The 20,720-nt window shown below is 46.1% G+C and overlaps 1 protein-coding gene across 3 annotated transcripts in view; it reads right to left on the bottom strand.

The window, feature by feature from the left end:
• The window catches only part of SLC2A9 (solute carrier family 2 member 9), a 229,987-nt gene that overhangs the window by 172,775 nt on the left and 36,492 nt on the right, over nt 1-20,720 (bottom strand). The window contains exons 4-6 of one of the 3 annotated variants that reach the window (XM_032254204.1): nt 18,901-19,061; nt 6,581-6,685; nt 1,371-1,495 (exon numbers count right to left, since the gene is read on the bottom strand). In XM_032254204.1, the coding sequence (XP_032110095.1) occupies nt 1,371-1,495; nt 6,581-6,685; nt 18,901-19,061 (391 nt within the window). The remainder of the gene's footprint in view (nt 1-1,370; nt 1,496-6,580; nt 6,686-18,900; nt 19,062-20,720) is intronic. The other 2 variants (XM_032254205.1, XM_032254206.1) reach the window with 2 other exon arrangements.

Here is a 20,720-nt window from a genome sequence, read left to right on the forward strand (position 1 = left end):
TGTGTGTGTGTGTGTGTGTGTGTGTGTGTGTGTGTGTGTGTGTGTGTAGAGAGAGAGAGAAAGAGATTCAGTTCAGCCTGATAACGTATAGCCTTTCAAAGTAGGGATTATTTATTTATTTATTTACCAACATTGGTATTTATTCTCTTCAGCCGGATCAAAGCAGGGATTACTATCTCTATTTTACAAATAGAGAAGAAAAGAAACCAAGACTCAGAGACATTAAGTAACTTACACAAATCAGAAATTGGCAAGCAGCAGACAGAACTGAGATCCAAACTCAGGGCTCTCTAATTCTAAAGCTTGCAATCTTTCCACAAATCCCTAACAGTGATACTTTATGGATTTGCCTATTTAGAAAGAGAGCAGAGCTTGTCTGACAATGTATCTTAAGTCTCCTACTCTCACTCCTACAGCCAGGATCTGTCCCCTTCTCCCCAGTTCCCTACCCAGCCCAGTCCCTTCCCTGAACAGCTGGCTCCTCTGATTCCACTCCTGGCTTCCCCTCACATTCCCTTATTGGAACAAACCAGCCCATGCCACATTCCTCTCAACCCTCCCTGAACACTCTGCACAGGCCCACGGTCCTCACCATGGCCTGCAAGGGCTTGTGTGATCTGGCCCCCGCTCCTCTTTGCCCTCATAAGCACCCACACATCTCCTGGCTCTTTCTCAGACATGCCATGCCCCCTTCCACCTCTAAGCTGTCATCACACTCTTCTCTCTGCTGGGAACAGTTCTCACCCTCGGCTCCTCTGGTCTCTGCTCATACTTCCTCCTCTGAGCAGTCTTCCCTGATTGGCCTTTCTAAAACAGCCCTCACCACCCCCGTGCCCTGCTTTGTTTTCTTCCTAGGACCTGCTACTATCTACTTTATGTATCTGCCTGCTCACTAGAACGTAGGCTCCAGGGACAGAGTCTTGTTAATCATTGTGTCTCCATCTAGAGCATGCCAGCCCTTGCAGGTGTTCCACAAACACTTGGCGAGTAAATGAAGCAACAAATGAGCTGGAGGCCCAGAGAAGAAACACCATCCTCATAAAAGCCCCCTGAAAACCACAGATAACCTTGGAATATGAACATTGTGATGAAGGTGACCAAGCAGAAGACATGACATACTGAAGACCTCCCAGGTCTTTAGGGTATACTGGGGACCCTGCCCAACATTCCTCAATTAGGGGCTAGAGCATCATGAATTGGATGGCTCATCCCACAGGACTGTCCCACTTTATGCAGACTTCTAGCATTCTCGGTCCCTGACAACTCACTATCAGCAGAGAGCTCCAGCCATGTGACTGCCCCAAACACCTCTCACCTTTTGGGACACCCCCAAGGAATATGTTACTGTTCCTGTCGGGGTGAACTCTCACCTCCATTTATGCCCATGATGAAGCGTCCCACGATGAGCATTTCAAAGACTCCTGCCTGGAGCGAGCAGGCCATCAGCAATGCAGCAGAAATTGCAAACCCATTATTGGCCAGCAAAGTGTGCTTCCTGGAAAGAAAGGAGAGATTTGATGAAGACATCTCACCATGAGGCATGTCACAGAACCGTCCATCCCAGGAGCAGGGGCCAGGCCCTTCTGAAGGATGAGTAGAGTAAGACTCAGGTATAGTGTGGGGAGCGCTGGCCTTGCCACCTCTGGCTGTGTGACCTTGAGCAAGGCACTTCATCCCCCTGGGTTCAGCCCTGGGGTCTACTAGGTCACTTCCAAAGGCACCATCAGCCTTGACATCTGTGAGTTCTCTGTCGTATTTTATTGCATTAAATCTAAGACTTTTATTTAACATTCTGAAATCAATATGCATCTTATAATTCTTGAGTCAGGGTTCAGGCAGGAAAATGGAAAGCACTCTAGGTATTTTAATGGAAAGAATTTAACATAGGGAATTGGTTAAGCAGATATTGAAGAACTGAGATATCAAAAAGGAAGGCCTCTGAAGAGGGGGTGTTTCTTATGTGGTACTGACACCTCAGGGGCCTGGAGGAGGGCCCCAAAGACCTCTGAGAATGGGCACTGCCCACTGGTACTGTTTCCTTTGAGGGGCAGCATGATTCTGGTTCTGGAAGTGGATAAAAGTTGGAGGCTGGAATCAACTGCCAGTGTCATCACTGGGACTGGCAGGAAATTCAGACAAACATGAAAAAGCAAGTCCCTTCTCTCTCCTCCAGTGCCCCTATTGGCATAGGACAAATAGGGGTGCAGGTCCTAGCCCCAGCATCAGAGAGAGAGAGAGCGCCCAGAAGGGTAAGTGTGGAGCTGAGAGACAGCAGCTCGACAACTAGTATAGCATCCTACAAGTTCAGTTGGCTCCTTCCTTCCCCTCCCTTCCTTATTTCCTTTCCTTTCCAGTGGCTCACAAAACAACAATACTTCTTAGACCCAACGGCATCTTAGATTTGATGGACTACAGTACTAAGTGTATGGCTGGACCAATCCCCCCAAACAAGATCAGGGAATTGGCAATAATTATTATTAACAGCTCTGTGTCAGGACTGCCATCGCTGTTTTATAAACACATGCCTAAGACTTTGTGGTTCAAATCTGACTTGTTTGGAGGCCAAGGGGCCTGGATTCCTGCACCAGCTCTATCCTTCAGGAGCTAGGGGACTTTGAACGCTATTGCTCTGTGTTATCTTTTCTTACTTTTGCAAAGTGATATTAAAAGCTCGTATTTATTGAACTGTTACTATAGGATAGACCCTTTTCTAAGTAGTTTACATGAGTAGCTAATTTAATTCTCAAAATGACCCAAAAAGATAGGTACTCTTATTATCCTTACTTTTTCTTACAGTATTTTATTTATTTATTTTATTTCACATGGCAATTCAGTTGTCCCAATCCCATTCATACAATAGTGCCTACTTTACACAATACTATAATATGCAGTCTTTATCATATATAGGCATACGCTGAAGATATTGCAAGTCTGCTTCTACCACTGCAATAAAGCAAATATTATATATATATATATATACATTTGCACTTTAGGTTCTGGGGTACATGTTCAGAACATGCAGGATTGCTGCATAGGTACCTACCATTGTTGCATGACAATGTGGTTTGCTGCCTCCATCCCCCCGTCACCTACATTAGGCATTTCTCCCCATGTTATCCCTCCCCAACCTCCCCACCTACCACTGTTCCTCCCTATTTCCCTCCAACAGACCTGAGTGTGTGATGCTCCCCTCCCTGTGTCCATGTGTTCTCATTGTTCAACACCCGCCTATGAGTGAGAACGGTGTTTGATTTTCTGTTCTTGCATCAGTTTGCTGAGAATTATGGTTTCCAGGTTCAGCCATGTCCCTATAAAGGACACAAACTCATCGATTTTTATGGCTGCATAATATTCCATGGTGTATATGTACCACATTTTCCTTGTCCAGTCTATCATCGATGGGCATTTGGGTTGGTTCCAGGTCTTTGCTATTGTAAACAGCGCTGTTATAAACATACGTGTGCATGTGTCTTTATAACAGAAAGATTTATAATCCTTTGGGTATATACCCAGTAATGGGATTGCTGGGTCAAATGGAATTTCTATTTCTAGGTCCTTGAGGAATCGCCACACTGTCTTCCACAATGGTTGAACTAATTTACACTCCCACCAACAGTGTAAAACTGTTCCTATTTCTCCACATCCTCTCCAGCATCTGTTGTCTCCAGATTTTTTAATGATTGCCATTCTAACTGGCATGAGATCATATCTCAGTGTGGTTTTGATTTGCATTTCTCTAATGACCAGTGATGATGAGCATTTTTTCATATGTTTCTTGGACTCGTAAATGTCTTCTTTTGAAAAGTGTCTGTTCATATCCTTCACCCACTTTTGAATGGGGTTGTTTGTTTTCTTCTTGTAAATCTGTTTTAGTTCTTTGTAGATTCTGGATATTAGCCCTTTGTCAGATGGGTAGATTGCAAAAATTTTTCCCCATTCTGTTGGTTGCTGGTTCACTCTAATGATTGTTTCTTTTGCTGTGCTGAAACTCTTAAGTTTAATTGGATTCCATTTGTCTATTTTGGCTTTTTTTGCCAATGCTTTTGGTGTTTTAGTTATGAAGTCCTTGCCCATGCCTATGTCCTGAATGGTTTTGCCTAAGTTTTCTTCTAGGGTTTTTATGGTGTTACGCCTTATGTTTAAGTCTTTAATCCATCTGGTGTTAATTTTAGAGTAAGGTGTCCAGAAACGGTCCAGTTTCTGCTTTCTGCACATGGCTAGCCAGTTTTCCCAACACCATTTATTAAACAGAGAATTCTTTCCCCATTGCTTGTCAAGCAGTTGGTGAAACATCTTAGCCTTTTATGGTTATTTTTTTCCTAAAGACTCAATGAGCTAACAGATATTAAATTGTTTTATAAATTGTGGGAAGCTAGGAACTTGAGGGGGGGCCTTTTTAAAGTTACTTTTAGGAGTTAGATCTCTTGGCTTCTAGTCCAGAGCCCTATCCACTCTTTCTGACTTGTTTCAAACTTTCCACTAATTTTTCTTCCCTTTCTAGATCTTCCTGGAGAATTCCAGGGTCAATGACTTTCATAGCTCAATCATGCTAGTACAAAGATTGTTCACTGCAGTAGCCAGTGGTTGAGACAACTCAAGTGTCCATTAATTAGTTACTATTTAAATAAATTATGCTACATCCATATGGTGGGACATTATGCAGACATTAAAATAGAGGCAGGTTTGTAGATTCTGATGTGGAAAGATCTCCAACATATACTAAGTACAAAGAGCAAGGTACAGAACTTTTTGTAAAATATGCAACAATTTATGTAAGAAAGAAGTGTCTCTGTGTGTGTGTGCATCTGTGTGTGTCTCTATGTGTGTAGATTAGTCACAAACCTTGGAAAAGACACAAAAAACTGGTAGCATCAGTTGCCTCCAGGGAGGGAGCAAAGTGGCTGGAGGACAGAAATGGAAAGGAAACCCTTCACTTTACATTCATTTGTTCCCTTTGAAAGTTCAGCCACAGGAATGTATTAATTATTCAAAAAGAAATAAATTTTGTTTTTAAAATATTAATTTAAATGGACCTCATGATAGAAAAAAGAAACTCATTATGACTTGGCAAACACTTAAAGCCTCCATTCAAGATGCACGTCCCTGATTCTCTGAGGAAGGTCACAGGCTCTGGGTGCAATCAAGATGAGCCTGAAGGTATTCATTTCTGCTGGTGGGAGCGCCACACACAGCGGCCACACACCACGCTGCTCAGAGTCTCTGGCCCTCCCTGCAGGCCTCTAAGGAACCTCCAGTTTCCTTATGGAGAAAGTGCGGCCATGGGTGAGAGGAGGGGTGGGAGACAAGGCTTTGGAGTGGGGAACCTGGGCTGAAAGCGTGTTCTCCAGCTAGGTCAGCAAACAGTCAGTGTCAGACCCTGGTTATTCCGCTGGGAAAAGGGAGTCATTCCTGTTCTCACCTCATGGACTTCACAGTCTAATTAGGAACACAAGCATCAGATAAATTGTCCCACAAAAGCTTATTAACAAGCAACTCTGACTTGTGGAAGTAAAGGCATCGAGGCTATGAGCTTGTACACCTGGACCCGTGCATCTCCTGCCTACTTGTTCTCCAGTCCCCGCTCTGTTTCAAAGGGAACTGCACACCATGAATCCACTGCCTTCTGGCTTCTTAGGAGGAATCCCCAGTAGGATTGGCCACTCTTAATAGGTTCTGGCTTCCTGGGGGTGGGGGCTTGGCCAAGAAGAGACCTTCCTGGAGGGCCTGGACAGGGAGAAGCAAGGTTCCCCACTCCCGCCCTCTGTGACCATCGCAGGTGCAGCTCCTCTATGGCTCCAGCCTTCTCTCTGTGGTCCCTGCCCCCTGCCCCCTCCACTGCGTGGCCCTAGCTTTGAGCTCCAGAAATGCTGCCTCTCTCTTTCACCCCCCATCCCAGGGGCAGGAGCAGACTGACTGCAAAATATTTTTTTAAAAACAATTTTTCAGGATAAGCCAAAATATTCTCCCCATACCTCCCATCTGTGGGTCTGTGGGTCTCCGTTCTACCCACTGAGGCCTCCCAGGGAAAATCTTCATTGGTGTAGATTCTGGGGTAAGAAAACTTTGTGGCAAGACTGTTGAGATAGGCCAGGCAGGAGAGGAAAGCAGTGGCTGGATTCTGAGGGTTCTTGGAGGTTGGGCAAAATGGTGTGTTCTTTAATCTGTAGACAGTGAGAATAAAGGGCTGGCGAGAAATCAGAACTCGACCCCCTAATCCCGTACACCTTCTCCACTGCCCTACGACAGGCAACCTGGACGTTGGATACTCAAATAATATTTCTCATGACCTTAAGGGTAATGTGAGCCCCTCTGAGGCACTCTGAAGCCTGACTGCTTACTGGATTTACTAAACACTTACAAATATCTAGATTCTTGGACCCACCCCTTCAGGCTTGCACTCCCTAGTACAGACTCAGTGTGAAACCTTTGGGATAGGGTGACAAAGCTGACAGCTGCTGCACAGACTGTCTCCTTTCACCTTTGACACCGGAACCTGTCAGTGTTAATAATCAATTCACAGAGGGGGTGGGAAAGGCTGTTATCAGCTGAGGGTGATCTCCTGCAGCCACTCCAAACTCACCTGCCCACCTGCACCTGGATGAGCTCTCCCTGCTCTGGGCCAAGGCGTGTCAGTCTTCTCCTGCACTGGGTCTCACCTCTTCCTTCCCAGGTAGCCTCCACCCCACTAAATAGATAGATAGATAGCAGATAGATAGATAGATAGATAGATAGATAGATGATAGATAGATAGTAGATAGATAGTATACAGAGATAGATAGATGATGATAGATTGTAGATGCATAGATATGTAGAGAGAGATAGATAGCAGATGGATAGTAGACAGAGAGAGATAGATGATAGAGACATATAGATAGATAGATAGATAGATAGATAGACAGATAGACAGATAGATAGATAGACAGATAGAGAGACAGATAGAAAAGAATTCCTTCCAGCTAGGTGAAGTGGCTCACACTTGTAATCCCAGCGCTTTGAGAGGGCAAGGTGGGAGGTTGTTTGAGCCCAGGAGTTTGAGACCAGCCTGGGCAACATAGTGAGACCCTGTCTCTACCAAAAAAAAAAAAAAAAAAAAAAAAAGGAAAGAAAGAAAGAAAAAGAAAAATTAGCCTGATGTGGTGGTGCATACCTGTAATCCCAGCTACTCGGGAGGCTGAGGTGGGAGGATTGCTTGAGCCTGGGAGGTGAAGGCTACAGTGAGCCGTGATTACACCACTGCACTCCAGTCTGTTTTAAAATAAAAAATAATAAAAAAGGAATTTCTTCCCTCTCCACTCAGTTATCCCTGCACAAATGCATCTCAGTACTGTCTTTCCTGGCCCTCATTCCTCACAGCTGCTGGCCCTTGCCTCTGCTCCCCTCCAAGTGAGACTCCTCCATAAACGTGGCCCCAGCATGTGATGTGTGGACCACTCCCCCTCTGTTGAAACTCAGTCTTCTCTGGACATCTGGTGTCCCTCCCTCCCCTGTTTTCTCTCTCCCAGCCTCTCCTGTGTTTAGGCTGGTTTGTCCTCACCCCTCAACCTTGGGGTGTCCCAGAGCTCCAACCATCTCTCTAGTCACATTTCTCTCTATATGCCCTCCCTGGTGGTTTCATTATCTCAGGTGATGACAAATCCCACCTGTATCCCTGACCCGGACTCTTCTCTCAACTCCAGACTCACATATTTAACTGCCTCCTGGACACTTCCACTTGGAAGACTAGGAGGTTTCTCAAACCAAGCATGTCCAAAACAGAACTCCTGGACCCCCACTACTAACCAGCCCTGGCCACGCGCACCCAGACTCTTCTCTCCACAGCCTTTCCATCTGAGTAAATGAAGCCTCTGTCTTCTGAGTGACTTAGGCCAAAAACCTGGGAATGATATTTACATCCTTTATTTTCTCAACAACCCATATCCAATCCATCACTGAGCGCTGGCTGCACTACTTCCAGAATACATCGCAAATCAAACCACGGCTCCCATCTCCAGTCCCCCAGCGTGGCTGTGGTCCGGCCACCATCAGCTCATTCATTACCAATCACACCAATCTTGCCAACTCCAAACTCATCAGGCTTTTCATGGTCCCCTGGGTGCACCAGGCTGGCTCCCGACTCATGGCCCTTGTCCCTGCCATCCCCTCTGCTCATGGCATCACTGACTTATCTCACCAGGGTTCCAGCTCCCATGTCACCTCCTGACACTCTGTCTGATGGCTGCTCCCAAATGCAGAGCCCCTTCCCCTCAATCCCGTCACCCAATTCTATTTTCTTCACATCCTCAACAGCATATGAAGTTATTCTATAATTTATTTTCATGTTCATTGTTCATCTTTTCCCTCTAGAATATAAGCTCCATGAGGACAAAGATTTTGTCTTGTCACTGTAGCCCCAGCCACTAACCCAGTTCCTGGCACATGCAGGTGCCCCAAACAGATTTGCTGCATAAACTAAGTAATAGGTCAAGCATGCTGGCTCACACCTGTAATCGCAGCACTTTGGGAGGCTGAGGTGGGTGAATCACTTGAGCCCAGGAATTAGAGACCAGCCCAGAAAACATGGCAACACCCCATCTCTACAAAATGATAGACAAAATACCCAGGTGTGGTGGCACATGCCTGTAGTCCCAGGTAGTCCTGGCTACTCAGGAGGCTGAGATGGGAGGATCACCTAAGCCTGGGGAAGTGGAGACTGCAATGAGCCATGAATTGCACTACTGCACTGCAGCCTGGGTGAAGAGAGGGAGATTCTGACTCAAAATCAAAAACAAAACAAAACAAAAATCCACAGAAATAAATTCTGGAAGGCAAGGCATGTTGACCTGGGCTTCCTCCACGTGGCCAACCTCTGGTCTGTCCTTAGTCTCAATTCAACTTCTAAGTTTCTGGGCAGGACAAATGTTTTCCTGAATCCACCTCCAACAGTGTCCCTGCTTGGACAGCCCAGCCATACTCTAATTGAATGACTTTGGCCAGGTTTCTTATACTCTCTGAGCTTTGCTTTCCTTACCTGTAAAATGGATAAAATAATGTCTACCTTGTAAGGCCCCCAGGAGAATTAGAATTAAATAATCTATGTAAAGTGAATAAGATGGCACCTGAAACATATTTGGGACCTCAAGAAATTAAATATATTTTAAATAACCAATGGTAATAGCTAACATTCACTAAGTGTTTAAGTCAGGCTAGGTACTGTTTTGAGTACTTTCTACACATTGTCCAAAGTTACCCCATGAGTTCAGTGACCTTGTTACCCCACACATGGGGAAACATATCTCAAAGTTAAGTACCTTGGTCTTAACTTTGCTATTAAATGGAAGATCCAGCATTCTAGTAACCATGATACTAAGCTACTTGCAATGGTAACTGTCAAATTTATTCATAGCCATTCATTCTTTCAACAGTCATTGATTCGTTCAACTAACACTGATTCATTCAATACACATGCGAGTATGACCTGGCCGTTGAACACCATTCCAGGTCCTGGCATATAACAATCATCACAATATAGTCCCTGATCTTATGTTCTTCCCAATAAACAAGTAAAAAAAATGCAGCATGTCAGATGGTGATAGATGCTGTAGAGACAACTGAAGCAGAGAAGAGGGTGTGGTTTCACACACATGGACGGGGAGGGCCTCCCTGAGACATGACAGCTGAACACGGACATGAAGGAGGAGATTAAAGGGGCCACATGAGTATCTGAGAGCAGCACTCCAGGCACAGTGCTACGTGGAGGCAGGCTTGGCCTGTTACAGAAACATCTGCGACCAGGTGGGCGGATCACCTGAGGTCAGGAGTTCGTGATCAGACTGGCCAACATGGTGAAACCCCATCTCTACTAAAAATACAAAAATTAGCCGGGTGTGGTGGTGCATGCCTGTATTCCCAGCTACTTAGGAGGCTGGGACAGGAGAATCACTTGAACCAAGGAGGCAGAGGTTGCAGTGAGCTGAGATCATGCCATTGCACTCCAGCCTGGGTGACAGAGTGGGACTCCATCTCAAAAACAAACACAAACAAAAACAAAAGAAAAAGAAAGAAACATCAGTAAGGCCAGCCTGGCTGGAGGCAGCGGGGAGCCAGGGAGCAGGCAGTAGAAGGTGAAAGTGGAGAAGAAAAATGAGGGGCTCAGAGAGTCTTCTATGCCACCATGAGAACTAGGGTTTCCACTGTGGGGGAAATGGCAGCCACTGGGAGATTCCAAGGAGAGGAATGACACTGGCTGACTAATACTTGAACAAGACCCCTCAATCTTCTCTTTTGCTCCTGGACTGTGGGGGGCAAGTATGAATGCAGGGAGACCAACTGGGGAGCTACCACAACAGCTTAGGCAACCACTGGTAGTGATTTGGACCAGGCTGGGAGCAGTGTGGGTAGCAAGAAGTGGTCAGATCCTACCATATTTTGAAGACTGAGTTGGTGAGATTTGCTGATGGACTGGACAGAGATGGAGAGACACAGAGGAGCCGAGGATGCCTCCAGAGGCTTTGGTCTGAACCCTTGCTTTGTACATGACGGTGTATTTTGTGCTAATGTTAAAATTGCATGAAAGTTTTGTGAGAATGTTAAAATTACATGAAAGTCTGACTTGAAACATTTGCAAATGGGACTGCACACTCTCTGGGCAAGTTTATCATATTAATATATTCCTTCCCAAAATAACCCTCAGCCTGACAGGATTGTTTGATGAAAACATGTGCAAATCCTTTGCAAAGCTGACTCACTGGCCTTCAGAGCAGGACTTTAATCATTGCTTCCATTTGTTTCCTGTGGACAAACAGCAACAGAAGCAAGTGAGATTAATTCTGAAAGCAGAACTCCAGTGCCCCCCAGAACTCCATCTGGGATGCTTGATTCATTGTTTAGAGCTTCTCCAATAGTGTAGAATGTTCCCCGTGAAACCAGAAAGTTATCAGCTCTCAGGGGGAACAAAAGACCAAATACAAGGAGGAATGGTAGGGTGATGAGGATACTGGAGCTCATGTCCCTTGAGAAGTGTCAAAGGGGCTGGAGACATTTAGCCTGGACAAGAGAAGGTCAGAGAAAGCATGGGAGTTACCTTCCTCCATGCCATGTTTTAACTTGGTGCAGAGGACCAGGACGGGTTGGGGGAAGACATAGAGAATTCTGTTTCAGTTTGAATTTGGAAAGTACTTTCATTAAGCTCTGGTAGACCAGAGAGCCTATTGAAATAATGACTTTCTCCACGTACCCTTCCAATAAATCTTCAGGCTGACTGAGCCTGTTAGCCAAGATCATGCCTCGTTTCCACATCTGTCACCCACGAGTTCATCCATTCAAGCCTGTGTACCCAGCTTGAATCCTTGGCCGATCTCTTTAAATATTTATATGCCCATCCACCCCCTTTCATTACATATGCCTAGCAACACCCCAGCTGGTGAAATCTCTGTCTGCCTGGCATCTACAAAGCTCAGCTTGGCTGGAGAAAAACATATAGCTGTGTTGTCCTGTCTCACCTGAAACTCATGACAACCAACCTCAAGAAGCTTTAAGGCTCCCCTGCACAGAGTCTATAGATTCCTGGTCCACCCAGCACCTTCTCTCCTAGAGGACTATTTCATATGTTTTTCCTCTCTCTTCAAATCCCCTTTTTGTCATTCTCAGCTGATGACCATGCTTTCTTTTTCACTAAGAACACAGAGGAAATCCCAAGAGACCCTTCCTACATGCCCTCTGCTTGCATTTCTGCACCTGCATCTGCGCCCAGACACCCGCCTTCCCTCGTGTTCCAACCCTGGTGCAAACCATATCCTCTCTCACCTGGGCTATTGCAAGGTACTCCCAACCAGGCTCTGAGCCCCTCTGATAACAGCACACCTCTCCAAATGCAAGTCAGATCAGTTCTTAAAACATTCCAGTGACTTCCCATTTTGCTCAGAGGAAGAGTCTCAACCTTGGCCTCTAAAGTCCTCAGGATCTGACTCCAAATAACACATCTAGTTTCCTATGATTATCTCTATACTGACCTCCTCTCTCATCTGCAAAGAAGTGGAGCCTGTTTCTGCCCCTGGGCCTTTGCACCTGCTGCCTCTTCTGCCTGGAGAGCTATTTCCCAGGGATGAGCATGGCTTACTTCTTGCTTCTGTCAGTGCTCCCTGCACAGGTCACCATTTTAGAGAATCCTCTGAACAAAGCGGTGAGCTCCGTGCCCTCCCTAGCATCCTCTGGCCTCCTTGAGCTGCTCTATTTTCTGCATTGGTACTTGTCACAGACTGAATGGCACAGTCCATGTGCTTGTTACTTACTGTGCTCCCTGCGTGGTTGCATGCTTCAGGAGGACAGGGACTTTGTCAGTTTTTCTGACCCCTGAGTGCTTGGCACATAGAAGGTACTCAACAGATACGTGGTGAGTAAATAAATGGGTGAAGGAACGGAAAGTGTGCAAGCATGCACGGATGCTCAGGTGCAAGCAAGGATGGCCACCTCGGGGAGCTGTGATAGAAAAATTCAAGCATCGAGCATTCGCCACCCATCCTTCCATTTATCCAACAAACATTTACTGCCTGCCTGCTGTGTACAAGCTGCTGGGTGCTTGGTGCCATAGATACACATGGTTCTGACATCAAAGAGCTCCCTTATCAGGGAAGAGACAGAAACGTAATGAAATAATTACAACCCAAAATGCCAACTGGCGTAACACAGGGAACAGAAAGTCCTATGTGAGCTCAGAGAAGGCCAGTATTTGGTTCTCATAGATGTGTGCGAGGCAGTGGGGGATGGGAGTGGAGATGTCATGATTTCTAAGTCTGCTTTCCCGGCTCATGCATCTGTAATACCAAAGGGGTTGTATCCATAATAAAAACAAACCGGTGATGCAGGACAGCTTGTACCACTGAAGCCTCATGTTTTGGAAGTGTTGACTTTGTTTTGAACTTTGGAACCCTGCCTTCCTGAAGTTTTCTGGTCTTATCTATCATGCCCAGGCTTTCCCCTTATGTCCCATCATGAACCCAAGTCTCCTTCGGGCGTTCTTGCTATTCTCACTATGCTAGCAAGTCTTCTAAGGCTGGGAGAAGCAGGGTTGAGGATCAGGTTTCCTGGCTGGCTGGTGTCTCCCTATCCCCTCAGGGATTCCCCAGGTCAATGAATGCTGGCTTCTAAAGGCTTAGGGTTGACCCTTCTCCAGAAGATTGGCATTAGCTGTGAAGGCAGATCCTCCTCTCCCAAGGCAGCCTGCAGTGAGTGACAGATGACCTGCAGGGGTGGGCGCAGCTCCCTTACTCCAAGTTGGGTGACTCTGTGATGCGATTATGCCCCAGAGCTCCCCCAGGTGAGGCTACACTTGACCTGGGAGTGCAGCCTTGCTTAGCTCCTTCCCCTGCTGCTTTCTGCTTTCCCCACCTTAAAGATTACTCCTGAAGAGCCCTTCCTCCACAGGACATGGGCATCCCAACCCCTGTCTCAGGCTCTGCTTCTTGACAATTGATTTTCTGAGACAATTTCAGCCTGAAAACAGAGGTTGTCAGCAGCATGGTGCGTTGCTCTGTCATGGACCGAACTGTGTTCCTGCCCCCTGGTTGAGAACGCTTGAATGCGTGCAAGCTGGCTCAGGTCAGGGAGATTCATGCCTGGTACTTTAATTACAACTATTGGAAGGAGAATTTCCACCAACCTGGGGCCGTCTTGCACATCCACAGGAGAGAATGCTTGGCAATGAAGCCAACACAATGCAAGGTGAGCTCAGAGGTGGAGAAAGAGATTGGGGTTTTTTTTTAGGCTCACATGTTAAAGCCCTAACCCCTAATGTGACTGCATTTGGAGACAGGACCTTTGTGGAGGTAATTAAGCTAAAATGAGGTCATAGGGAAGTGACCCTAATGTGGTATGACCGGTGTCCTTGTAAGAAGAGGAAAGGAGACACAGGGAGCACACAGCGAGAAAGAAAGCAGCCATCTGCAAGTCAAGGAGAGAGGCCTCGGGAGGAAAAAACCTGCCGACACTTTGATGGCCTTCCAACCTCCAGAACTGTGCGAAAAGGAATGTCTATTGTTGAAGCGACGCCCTCTGTGGTATTCTGATATGGCAGCCTGGGCTAACCAATGCACAATTGCCTTGTGCACTGCAGGCTCCTCTGGCAGGCACCTAGAGAGCTACAGTTATTCTCTACTACTATAAAATCAAGATGCCTTTTAAAGAGTTGAAGTAGAAAAAGATGAGGGGGAAAACAGACCTTCTGAAAACCTGCTATTTCCCTAGAGTGATGAATGGGATGCTTGTTGTCGGTGCTTGCTCAACCCTCATCCTTCTTCCGGGAAGGAGTTCCTCAGATTTCCACCAAGAAGCCTCCTGCCTGTCTCACCTCATCATGGCTTCAGGAGTGGGGACATGATACAGGCCTGGCCGGTCAACATTATAATCACTGGTCATTCTCAAGGCATTTAGGATGTGCTTTTTTAAAGCACTTACTCCAGAGCATTAGAATGTTATTTGCCGGGATTTTCTAACCTTGGCACTTTTCACATTTGCAGCTGGAACATTCATTGTTGTGGGTGCTGTCCTGCACACTGTAGGATTTTTAGAGGCATCTCTGGCGTCTCCTGGATGCTATTAGCACCCTTGTGTTATGACAACCAGAAATATCTCCTGGCATTGTCAAATGTCCCCTGATAGGGCAACATTGCCCCCTGGTTGAGAACCCTTGAACGCATGCAGCCTGGCTCAGGTCAAGGAGATTCATGCCTGGGACTTCCATTACAACTATTGGAAGGAGAATTTCCACCAAGCTGGGGCCATCATGCACCTCCATGGGAGAGACTGCCTGATAATGAAGCCAACACAAAGCAAGGTGGGATGAGAGGTGGAGAAAGAGACAGACTTGGATTTTTTAAAGGCCATCATCGGAGCCACTGGATTCAACCAAGTTATATTTTATTTATGGTGAGCCAATTAATTCCCTTTTGGGCTTCAGTCAGTTTGGTTTGGGTTCCCGTCACAGGCATTCAAAAAGCCTCCTGAGTGACATGAGACACATAAATTTGATCTCATTTAACCCTCATAGCCGCTTCCTCAGGTGGATTTGTTTATCTACACTTTACAGATTTAAAAATTAAAGAGCATAGCAGCTGCCTCTTGTATCTCTACCATCCATTCACAGCACTGCTTGGAATCATAAACACTTGCATAATGAATTGCTCAGGGGCTGCCTCCCTTGCCCAAGCGTCACCTTAGGCCACAGATGTTGTGTCTTTCTTGTTCACTGAAGCCCCAGTGCCAAAAACAGTACCTAACTCCTGGTAGGTGCTCAAAAATGTTTGTTTGCATAGATGAATATGGTTATGAGGCTTGTCCAAGAGTCTGGCCCAGAATCAGATTTCCAAGCCCATATGTGTTTCTGTATGACTTCTTATATGTTTTTTCTGCTTTGCTCCAGAGGGGAGAACTAGGTCCAATGATATGTGTAAGGGGAACCATTTCAGTGCAATTCAAGGAACAGATGCACAATTGGCTCTGTGGAGTGATGAAATGGCCCATCTCAAAAGAAGCCAATGAAGTTGGTGATGGTGATGGTAATGATGATGATGATGGTGATAACCCTAGTGAACAAAGGCTGGGCGATGAATTTGGGTCAATTACTGGGATGAACACTGTACATCCACCATCTCATTTAATCTTCACAGCAACCCTCTGACGTGGCCGTTCTTTATCTTCACGTCATCGTAAATTAAGTGAAGGTCAAAGAGTTTAAGAAATGCATGTATAGCCCCACGAGCTGTGTGCATCAGAGCCCAGACTTGAAGCTGGGCCTGTAGCTAGTGTTTGTGTGCCAAACATAGTCGCTGTCCTGTCTCATGAGGGAAGGAGGGTCCTGTTACTTTGGCCATGCAAGCAGAGGATAGAGGATGCCAAAGGGGCACTGAGATTCAACCGGAATTCTTGATGGCTCAGAATTCCCTTAGCCAGAGACTCCAAGAGGTGAGGAACCTGCATCCATGTGAGGCCTAGGTCATGTGGTATGGCCCATCTCCAGAGACTATTCCTGGTCCCTTTTGCTTCCCCACCCTCCTTTGTTACCCAAGTCACAGATGAGCTTGACATGCCCTAGCTAGGGACAGCCCCACTGCTGGAGCCTCCAATGACCAGCCCCACCGGAACTCTTCCCCACTGCCCCGGGAATGGCTCCCACAGCTACACCTTTGAGCACTTTCCACTGGGCCTCCCGGGCTGCCACTTCCCTCCCTGACAAGCCCCATGAGAGAGGAATAACAGAGCACCAGGAAGGCGTTTCAAATAGCATCATGTCACAGGAAGAGTGTTGGCCTGTGTTCAAACACACGCAGATCTGAACTTCAACTTCATTTTGTAACCTTGGTCCAATTGCCCACCGGGTCTTGGGCTCATCATTTGAAAAGCACAGGCAATGATTCAAACATGGAGTTTTAAGAAGTAAATGATATATTGGCTGTCGAGGACTGGTGTCTAGCAGGAGGTGCATAGATGATAGCTTACATTTTCTGTTTTTGCTCCTTTTCTCCCCAGTGGAGTTACTCTTCAAGCTGAAACTTCAGCCCAATTCAACTTTTACTCTCATAATGATAAAAAGTGATAAGTAAGGAAACTGGCAGCTTCTTGGGGCATAGCAACCAACACCTTCTGATTTGATCTTTTTCTGCATCCTCACTTCTTGACGACTCCTCCGTTACTTAAGAGATTGAAGGTATTTTCGAGGACATTTTCTCTTTTGCTTTGCTTTTCCTTTTTTTTTTCTGCCATGACAGTAAGGGTAGTAACGCTACTTTGGTTGTCCTCATTTTATATGTGAGAATAATGCTAGCTGAAGTGTGAGGCGGCAAGGTCCCTTGTGACACATCTGATACACAGCAGAGTCAGGACTTGCTGAGCCACAGCATTCTGGCCTGATTCCAGTATTCCTTTTTCTATTCCACCTGCTTGGGTTCAGAGCCTTCTTAAGAAGTAGCCTTGGGGTATAAGTGCCATGGCCAGGTATGAAGAAAGGAGACGTCACAGGCCAGATCCTGGGGCGGGGGGAGTGAATCCATTCAACTAGGACAAGCAAGAGAACCATGGACAAGGTCTGGCTTGAGCCGGAGGCTTAGTGACCCTGCCTCAAGGACCCTGACCAGTGATGCCAGTCTGGGTGCCAGCCAGTCACTTGCCTGTTGTCAAACAGTCATGGTTTTGCAGTACATTCCCAGCATTGGCAATTGGCCCCTAACTAAGATCCGCTTGGCATAGTGGAAAGATCATGATTCCAGCCTAAGCTCAGCCACAGCGTGAGCCAGCTAAGCTTGTGCAGATGCCCTCCCCTCTCTGACCCCTCATTCCCTATCTACTGACCCACAGAGGACAGAAAATTAAACAAGAGAATGTGTGAGTGCCTGGAACCTTGAAAGACCTCAGAAAACGGCATCTCTCACTGCATCATGGAATTGTCATACTTCCTGGCACTGAATTCCCATTAGTTACTGCTCTGAAAGTGGACTTGGGGACAAGGAAAATGTCAGCACCTTCCCTGCCTCACGGGTATCACAGACCCTCATAAGCACTACTGGATATTTGCAGGGTGGCTTCCTGTCTCAGCTTTTGGAAAGCCTGCTTTGAACCATCAACTATAGTTTTCTCCCTGTTGGACTATAAGGAAGAATGTAAAGGAATGGATGAGCTCCCTCTTAATAGGGTTTCTGTAGTCCCAGGGTCTGAGGAGATTTTCTGGGGTCTGATGAATCTCCTCTTCAACTCACATCAATGCAATGTGGAGGTTTGTCAAGTACCTCCTAGGTAGTGATATGAAAATGGTGATGAGGGTAATGCCGACTAATGTGGTCAATAACAAGAGTTTCTATTTATTCAGCTACAACTCATGGCCATTCTTCTTCCATTCCTTTGGTCTAACCTTGTAACATTTCCTGCAGGTAAAAACTATCATCCCTATTTTACAGATTAAAAAAACTGAGGCTCAAATAAATTAAACGACTTGGCCAAGGCCACACAGCTAGTAAGTGGAAGATGCATGATTCAAGTTCAGATATGAATGTTCTGACCCCACCAGATTGACGTGATAACTCCTCCATCACTTGGAGAACCTCTACTCTTTCCACACACAGCTCACTGGCTCCAGGACCTTTTGTTATGAACAAGGATACAGAGAAAGTGTTGTTTGTGGGGATTTATTGATAAGTCAACCTGCTCTGAGAGAAGGATTCCTGTCTTAAACAAGTGAGCAGTGAGGCTCACAAGGTCAAGTGGAGCTGATTGGAGAGGGCCTGGGTAGGAAAGCCTGATAGGAAGTTTTTGATTCTGACTGCTTCCTTGACGGTAATGTAAATGTCCTGAAATGACCTAAACATCCATCAGCCAAGGAGTGGCTAAATGATGAGACAGCCATATAATGGAAGACTGTCTAAACAGCTGATTTTCTGGAAAAGCAGATCTGTATGTACTATGTAGAACAATTTCCAAGGCACTGCACTGTGTCCTCTATATTCCCTGACACCCAGATCAATTCCCCTCCCCTCCCTGCTCTGCTCTGTGGCCCGGGAGCACCTCCTGGATGGCAACATGCCTTCCTGGTTCACTGGCTTTCACATGGGTGTGATCAGTGTGCACCTCTGCAGCAGGTTGGAGGGCGGGAGGAGGGAGGGGCAGGGCATTTCTTCCCTGCTCCTCCCCAATTTGGGTGCCATGGCTCTGACACAGCCCAGTCCCTCCACGCTTCTGCTACTGCCCATCAGCCTGCAATCCAGGGCTTCAGTTATCTTTGGGCCCTGGTCTCCGATTTCTTCCCCTTTCCCCTTTGGACATTCAAATCTCTCCAGTTGAACTGTCTGAGTGGAGTTCTGTTGCCTGCCAGGACCCTGACCATGACACAGATATATTATGAATGTGGAGGACACCCCCAGATAAAGACAGCTCTCTACTGACCTCCCAAGAACCTTTCCAATCATCTTCACCATTAACGTCCCCACAAGTCCACCGATGGCGAATATGGATACAGTCACAGACCAGAGCAGAGTCAGAGTGTCCGGGTCTATTGGATGTTCATGCCTTCTTTGCCATGACTCATTGTAAAAGGCCTTGATGTACTGAAAATAAACAACAAACCATGTTACTTCTTTCTGTTCCATCCTGTTGCTTGAAGCAAGCCAGCGTATAAAACAAAATAGCTTTTATAGAGCATTTTTATGTGTGGCACTTTGCTAACTTCTGTTTGAGCTTTATCTCATTGGGCTCTTCTAACAGATTTTGAGACTGTTCCCTTTTTTACCTCATTTTGCAGATAAGGAAACTGAAGCTCAGGGAGACAAAGTAACTTGCTCGGTAAGTGCTAAACCTGGGAACTGGACTCAGATCTGACCCCAAGCTTATGATGACCTTTATAGCTGGGCTTCTCTGATTCTAGTGCACCGCAGTATTGCCTTTGAGGTGTGTTAAAGGGCACATATCCGCTGGGTACAGTGGCTCACGCCTGTAATCCCAGCACTCTAGGAGGCTGAGACAAGTGGATCACTTGAGGCCAGGAGTTCAAGACTAGCCTGGCCAAGATGGTAAAACCCTGTTTCTACTAAAATTAGCCGGGTGTGGTGGCACGTGCCTGTAATCCCAGCTACTTGGGAGGCTGAGGCATGAGAATCCCTTGAACCCAGGAGGCAGAGGTTGCAGTGAGCTGAGATCCCACCATTGCACTCCAGCTTGACCCTGTCTCTCAAGAAAAAAAAAAGGCACATACCTAACAAAAGAGGTACCTTGGGATAGGCGAAGATGCAAGACACATAAGAAAACGAACCATAAAAGAAAAAAAAATGTTCCTTTGAATATAATCAAGATTTACATCTTCTGCTCTTCCAAAGACATCATCAAAAATGAAAAGACAAGCCATAGACTGAGATAACATATTCCCAACACATACAACTACAAAGAAATCATATCGACAATATACAAAGAACTCTAACATGTCAATAAGGAGGCAAACAATACAATTAAAAATGAGTGAAAACTTGAACAGACTCCAAAAAAAATACAAATGACTGGTATGCTAATGACAGAATGCCTGACATCATTAGTCAACAGAGAAATGAGACCACAGGGAAATACAACTTCACATTCACTAGATCCCCATCACTGCCAATTCTGATTCAGTGTGTTTGGGACAGGGACTAGGTGATTCTGATGTACACCAAAGACTGAGGTCCATGGCACTAAGCTCCAAAGACAGTTCAGTCCCCAAGGTACTCAGAGTTCCCTGTTTCTACCCAATGTGAGCCCATAAACCTTAGCGAAGCCAGTACATGACACTGCAGAGAACTCAGACCTGGGCTCAAATCCCAGCACAGCAACTTGGTAATGATCCAAATCAGCTGAACCTTGGTTTTCTTATCTACAAAATGGGAATGATGACATTGACCTCTCAGGGCCGTTGTGAGGGTCAAATGAAAGCCTGAAGCAGTGGCCAGTACTTGAGTGGAACTCACACAATCCCCATACAGGCTAAAAATTAAAAGGTCCAGTAAGACTGAGGAGTCACAAGTAGTGTGTACTCTGCTGGTGGGAGTTTAACTTCTACAGCCATCTTGGAAAACAGCTTTGGCATCTTCTAGTCAAATGGAAGATGCCCATAACCTACAACCCAGCAAATCCACTTCTGGAAAACTCCCCTGAAAAACTCTTTCCAGGGAGCCCTAGGATATATCTACTCAGATGTCTACGGCAGCATTGCACGTAATAGCCCCAGACGAGAACCAACC

This window comes from Sapajus apella, unplaced genomic scaffold (genome assembly GCF_009761245.1).
Source record: "Sapajus apella isolate SASKATOON/1434 unplaced genomic scaffold, GSC_monkey_1.0 scaffold85, whole genome shotgun sequence".
In the NCBI taxonomy this organism is placed as follows: domain Eukaryota; kingdom Metazoa; phylum Chordata; class Mammalia; order Primates; family Cebidae; genus Sapajus; species Sapajus apella.